Genomic DNA, 6,143 nt, shown 5'->3' on the forward strand with positions numbered 1-6,143 from the left:
GCCGCGGCGCGCGGGCGGGGGGAAGCCATGCCCGGCCGGGGAGCGCACCCCGGGCCTGCAGATCCGTGTGGCGCTGACTGAGCTCTCCTCACAGCTGTGCCTCCGAAGACAGAGGCTAAGGCAAAGGCGCTGAAGGCCAAGAAGGCCGTCCTGAAGGGGGTCCACAGCCACAAGAAGAAGAAGATCCGCACGTCGCCCACATTCCGCAGGCCCAAGACGCTGCGGCTCCGGAGGCAGCCCAAATACCCCCCGAAGAGCGCCCCCCGGAGAAACAAGTGCGTGTGCTGGGGGGGCTCTGCCCTGCTGGGGAGGTTTGGGGGTGGGAGCAGCCCCGTGAATGGGCTGGTGTGGGGAGCTGGTGGTTTGGGATGCAGGTGATGATTTTATGCGACCAAAGCCTGAGAGTTTGTGATTATAACCTTAGGTGACTGATGCACCCCAAAGAAAGCCCCTGAAATTCAGAGAAGCACCTGCCCAGCCCTCTGTTAATGATAGGATCTCTCTTGCAGGCTGGACCATTATGCCATTATCAAGTTCCCTCTGACCACAGAATCAGCGATGAAGAAGATTGAAGATAACAACACTCTGGTGTTCATCGTGGATGTCAAGGCAAACAAGCACCAGATCAAACAGGCTGTCAAGAAGCTGTATGATATCGATGTGGCCAAGGTCAACACGTTAATCAGGTGAGAAGGGGGAGGAGAACAGGTCCCTGCTGGGTGTGAGGTGCTTCCTTTTAGCAGAAAATGGGAATACACGTGTGAGATTCAGCAGATGTGGGACAAAGCTCCACAGCTAAGTGCAGCTTTGGACTGAGCACATCTTGGTGGAAGTGGGAAATGTTGGCAGAGCAGAGGGTTGGTTTCCTCAGGGAGCTCTTTGCCTCTTCAAGGAACACCACTGACACCCAGGGAGTCCTGTGCAAATGATGTAAACTTCGATTTCACTGAGTGATGTGATGTTTCCAAAGGAACCACTGATGCACAACATGGGGGTTGCAGGAATGTGGAGCAGGGGGGAGGAGTTGTCTCTGTCCTGATGCCTTGTGTTCCTCTCTAGGCCTGATGGAGAGAAGAAGGCTTATGTCCGACTGGCTCCTGATTATGATGCACTGGATGTGGCCAACAAGGTGAGATGTCTTTGAAACTTGGAAGCTTTTTTTTGCACCTGGTCTCGTGTCTCCTCCACTGATTGCTCTCCATGAGGTACTTGTGTGGTGGCACTTGTGTGGCCCTGTAGCCAGAGAGGATCTGAGTTCTGAGGAGCCACGTTCTCAGTCAGTTCAGTCCTCAAGGTGATTGAGGTAGGCAGGAGGCAGAGGTGGTCCAGAGTGGAGTAGGGGAATGTACAGCACAAGGATCACTGTGGGATAAGTGTACAAAGAGGATGTGTGAAGCTCTTGGGCAGGTCTGGGAGGAGGAAGCCTTGGAGGACAGGAATCCTGGGGAGATGCAGTGATGGCTGTGGTGGAGGCTCTGCCTTTCTGCCACCATAACATCTGTTTTAACATCCTTTGCTTCTTTCCAGATTGGAATCATCTAAACTGCATCTGCCGAGGACTGTACAGACTAATAAACATGGTGACACCACTGAGGGCTCTTGTGTTCTGTGACAGCACAGCCCCTGTGAGAGAGAGAGCACCCAGCAAACTGCTGGGCCTTCACTTCTTTAAAGGGGCTCCTCCTTCCCTTTCTGGCAGTGGGTGGGCAGAGCTGACTGCTCCACCAGGGGGTTGTGCAGGGGCACTGCTGCCCTACTCAGAGGTGTCTGGGATCCTGTCAACATGAGGTGACACCTAAATCTCCAATATCTCTACATTTACCCCCAGACCTCTTGTGTCTTGCCTTTTCTTGCACCGGGTAATTGGGATGTGTTCATGATCAGTGTTTTGGGTGTCCTGTGTCGCTTCCTTGTGGAGCAGAGCACGGGTGGCCACAACAAAAACCTGTCAGTGGCTCTGATGTGACACAGGTGACCTGTTACACCATTTCCCCAGCCTATCAGCTCTCTGCTTATGCTGCAGGTTCACTCGGAACCCTCCTGCTAATCCAGCAGTGCAGGCTTTGTGGGTTTTTCTGGCACAGTCTCTGCTCCATGTGCTTGCAGCGTGTGAGTTTCCCTGTTCCACACAGGGTTCACTATCCTCAGGGTTGTTTTCAAATGCTGCTGTTGCTGCCTTTGCAACGTTTGGCTGTAAGTCTCTAGATGAAACCAGATTTTAGAGTGTTTGGAGTCAGGAGAATGTGGAGCACTGGGTGAGCAGGGAGTGGGGGAGTTATGGAAAAGTCTGCAGGGTACTTGAGCTTAAGTACATACTTAGACTTGACTGAGAAAGATGATGAAAGCCCTGACCAAATATTGATTGGGGTAATTGGGCTCTTGAATGGTGGGACACCGAGTTCCTTCAGGCTTCTTGTGGAGGGTGGCAGATTCCCAGGACAGCGGGGGATGGAAAGCAGGAGCTGCTCTCAGGATTTAGGTGGAGCTTTGTGCTTCGTTCTGTGGCACTGGCTTGACCCCCCTCACTTGGGCTCAGGAGAGGTGGGCAGGACGTGCTCCCTGCCTGCTGTAAGGGGTTAAAAACTGCCTGGAGGGAGGAGTGCTGCTTCCCTGTGTGCTTCCCTGGCACCACCAACCCTGCTCTTCCCTGTGGATGCATGGCAGCAGGGTCCCCTGTCCCCCAGGCCATCTTTTTACACATAGTCACATGCAAGAAAGATATGGGAGAAGTTGCCCCTCTTGTAGCAAAGCTGCTGTCAGTGCTGGGTAAGGATTGGCTCTGGAGAGCCTGGATGTGCTGCAGCCAGAGGCTGGGAGGGGTTGCACATCAGCATGACTTGCAGTCAGCCCTGGCCTTAGCTCAGCTCAGCCCAGGGGTGCTGCCCTGGTACTTCAGTTGCCTCTTGCTCCTGGCTGCCAGCCTGCCTGATCCACAGCTGCACTGCTGGGGGAGGCTCCTGCTGGAAGCCAGGAGGGGAACAGCAGGGAGCTGCCTCCTTTGGGAAGCTTTGTCACTGGTTTAAGGACAGGGGAAGTGTGAGCTGGTCTGAGCCTGTGACCTGCTGGGACCGAGCTGTGTCTGCTTCAAGTGGAGAGACAAGGGGGAATGTGCAGCAATAGGGGAAAATTAACGTTTAAGCTTAGTTGTGATTGCAGATGCATTTAAACTGCAGAGGCCAGGAGGCTTAAGCTGCAGCTGGAAGATGCACACATAGCTGTAGGGATGTGCTGCTGAGAGCAAGGCTGGGCCCTGCCAGGGCTGCTGAGCTCTGCTTTGAGCCAGGAGGGACAAGGAGCAGGTTTGGAGCTGGCATCGATCCCTGCCCGCACTGTCCCAGCTATCACATCTCAGTTCCAGCTGCCAGGCTGTTCCTGGCACTGTGTCAGTGCACACCAGGGAGTCCCACCAGGATCCATCCACATCCTGTGGGGTGTTTCCCAGCTCTCTGGTGGAAAGGTGATCCCCCACTGCCTCCCCTTAACCACTGGCTCATTTCAACGACAGTTCTGTCTCTGCCTGAGCCGGGCAGGTGCTGGGGTGGGTGGGACACATTGTGCGCAGAGCAGGGGCTGGGCAGGAGTGCCTCTGAGCCCCACTGCCAACTCTGACCCTGGAGCTGTTACCATCAGCAGGATTTGCCTCTCTGCTGCTCCACAGGACCGGCTGGGCCAGTTCTGGCCCCACTCTCCCAGGGAGCTGAACCCCCCCTTCTGCTCCCACTGCTCTGGGAGAGCTGCTGGAACCATCCTGGTCCTGTGGCTGCAGGAGAGAGCCCAGCACGCTCACAGGGCTGCAGCTGCACTGCGCCAGTGAAGACTGCTCCAGGGGGATGCAAGCATGCAATAATCTTCCAGGAAGAGCCCTTGGCCTCACATGGCTTTTCCATGCCAGCTCCACTTCACGTGGCTGCCGGGTGAGTCACACAGCCCAGCCAGGCTCCTCACCACCAGGCTGGAGACAGGCAGGTCAGGCACTGCCACAAGGCTCAGTACCTCTCCTGGTTCCCTTCAACTGTCCCCTGCACAGCCCTGGGCCTCTGGAAGAGCAGAGGAATGAGGAAGAAGAGGGGAACCCATCCACACAAGAGACAGAATTGTGCTCAAGGCTCAGCCGGGTTGGCAGGACCCAGCAGACTGAAATGTCCCTAGAACAAAGCCAGCAGCAGCAATGTGCCCTCTCCCTCCCTGAGAACTGCCAGCCCTTCTCTGGGAACAGGGCACGTCCTTTCCCACAGCCCTGGCCCAGGGGAGTCCCCGACCTGCTCTGCCCCACAGAAGAGCCAGCCCAGGTGTGCTGCGGCAGCAGTAAATAGACCGATTTTAATGCACATTACACCCAACATCACCACGGGAGGGACTCCTCCCCTCCCTCACAACCCTTCCAGGCATCAGCTGCAAAGCACAGCCACCCCTGGCCCTCCAGCTGCCTGCAGGGAAGCTGGCTTGGGCTGCTTCTCCATCGGCCGTGCCTCTGGCTTCAGCAGCATCCCCGCAGCTCGGCGAAGCTGTCGGGCTGGTCCAGCAGGGAAGCGCTTTTAGGCAGCAGAGCGGGTGAAGGCAGGGCCTGGGGCCAGGGAGAAAGCCCTAAGGCACATCAGAGCAGCTTTGGAGAGCCCAAAACTTCCAGGAGCCGGAGCCCGGGTCCCCCTCGGCGCGCACGTCTCAGTCTATCAGAAACTTCTCACCGTCTACATCTCTCCCTGCAGAGCCCTTGCGCAGGGAGGGGAAAAAATCGGAGCGGAGGAGGCGGGAGAAGTACATGAGGATCATGGCATCGAGCAGCAGGAGGTTGGCAGTGAGGAAGGCACCCTGGCCCTGCAGCTCCACGTGGCGGAGGAAGTAGCAGGTGAGGTAAGCCTGGGGCGCCAGGCGGAAGGCGAAGTACACCACCAGGTTGATGTATTTGTTGGCCTCGTAGAGCGCCGGGGAAGGCACGTTGCTCATCTTCAGCAGCATGCGCACTGTCAGGAAGATGTTGCTCACCTCCACCAGCAGCAGCAGCACCGCTGCCACCAGGAAGCGGCCTGTGATGATGAGCGAGATGAAGGCAGAGATGGCCTGGGACACACACACACAGACAGAGAACAGGGTCAGCTCGCCTTGCCCTGGGGAAAGCGAGTCCTTCCCTGCCCTCAGTGAGAGCACACAGTTCCCCCCACCCAGAGATCCCAGCAGGCGCCTGAGCTTAGAGAAAACCAGTCTGGAAAGCCAGATCCCCCAGGAGCAGTTACACCTCCCTGTGCTGGGTTGAGCCTCCAGCTCTTCCCCCTCCCAGCTCCCAGTCTGTCTGGCTCCAGGCGCTCGGAGCCGAAGCTGGCAGGCGTCCTGCCCTCGCCTTGTTGGTGCAGAGCCTACCTGGCAGCCAGGGTGAGGCAGACACAAGGGCTCCAGCTTGCCCATGAAACCTGGGTGGGCTGAGCCCTGGGGTGTGTGGTAGCCCCCTGTGCTGGCCATACTCACCATGGCATGGTGCACCAGGTACTCCCAAGATGAGCGGGACTGATGGTTGAAGATGATGTCAAGGGTGTCGTGGATGAAGTAGCCTGTGGGATGAAGGAGAGCGTTCAGAAGGTCGGGCTTGTTCACTGTGACCCACTGTGGAAAGGAGGAGCAGCGAGGAGGAGGAGGAGGGTGGTGTGACTGTTCTTCAGGTGTCAGAAACATCTCCACCCCGTCTGGGTATGGAGAGACGGCCATTCCCTGGGGGTTGGCAGCCTGTGGGCTCCACGCCGTGATTAAGGCAGGAGGCATGGAGCTGCCCAGCCCTTGAGCCAGTGGCTCGTCCCGAGCCAGCATACTGGGCGAAACTGAGCAGGGAGTGGGCAAAGTCCGGCGGGGTGGCTGCGGCCACTGCGCTGCCTGGCTCCTTACCTGAGGAAAAGCAGACCAGCAGGTGCCCTGAGACGCTGTAGCCGTCCTGGATGTCGGAGAGCAGCTCCGGAGAGTGCCAGAGGCTGGGAGTGAGGAGAGCAGGAAGGGGGTCAGCCTAGGCTCCAGGACGGGGAACACAGAGACCCCCTACTCCCTGCCCACTCCCCTCGAGTGCCCAGCTCGCAGCGTGTGCACCGTGCCCGCCGCTCCGCGCGCCGCCCTACCTAAAGAGGGCCCATAGCCCGGCCAGCACGGAGTGTGCGAAAGAGACG

The 6,143-nt window shown here is 57.8% G+C and overlaps 2 protein-coding genes and 2 non-coding genes across 4 annotated transcripts in view; 3 read left to right on the plus strand and 1 right to left on the minus strand.

Annotated features, from left to right (window-relative positions):
- The window catches only part of RPL23A (ribosomal protein L23a), a 1,989-nt gene extending 400 nt beyond the window's left edge, over positions 1 to 1,589 (plus strand). Inside the window, exons 2-5 of the mRNA XM_005425434.1 lie at positions 95 to 275; positions 510 to 686; positions 1,060 to 1,129; positions 1,528 to 1,589. Of these exons, the coding sequence (XP_005425491.1) occupies positions 95 to 275; positions 510 to 686; positions 1,060 to 1,129; positions 1,528 to 1,542 (443 nt within the window). The 3' untranslated portion in view covers positions 1,543 to 1,589. The remainder of the gene's footprint in view (positions 1 to 94; positions 276 to 509; positions 687 to 1,059; positions 1,130 to 1,527) is intronic.
- On the plus strand, positions 368 to 438 carry LOC115948391. Its single transcript, XR_004082212.1, has one exon. It is a non-coding gene; the product is annotated as a small nucleolar RNA Z17 (small nucleolar RNA).
- Positions 920 to 985, plus strand: LOC115948386. The gene has a single exon (XR_004082207.1). It is a non-coding gene; the product is annotated as a small nucleolar RNA SNORD42 (small nucleolar RNA).
- Positions 1,590 to 4,295: 2,706 nt separating the features above from the next.
- TLCD1 (TLC domain containing 1) lies at positions 4,296 to 6,137 on the minus strand. The gene is made up of 4 exons (XM_005425435.2): positions 6,096 to 6,137; positions 5,872 to 5,954; positions 5,461 to 5,543; positions 4,296 to 5,058 (listed from the first exon to the last, which is right to left on the minus strand). The coding sequence occupies exons 3-4, from the start codon at positions 5,461 to 5,463 to the stop codon at positions 4,663 to 4,665; spliced, it is 399 nt and encodes a 132-aa protein (XP_005425492.2). The 5' UTR covers positions 5,464 to 5,543; positions 5,872 to 5,954; positions 6,096 to 6,137; the 3' UTR covers positions 4,296 to 4,662.
- Positions 6,138 to 6,143: the final 6 nt, after the last annotated feature.

The sequence above is a fragment of the Geospiza fortis genome, unplaced genomic scaffold (genome assembly GCF_000277835.1).
Source record: "Geospiza fortis unplaced genomic scaffold, GeoFor_1.0 scaffold425, whole genome shotgun sequence".
NCBI classification, from domain to species: Eukaryota; Metazoa; Chordata; class Aves; order Passeriformes; family Thraupidae; genus Geospiza; species Geospiza fortis.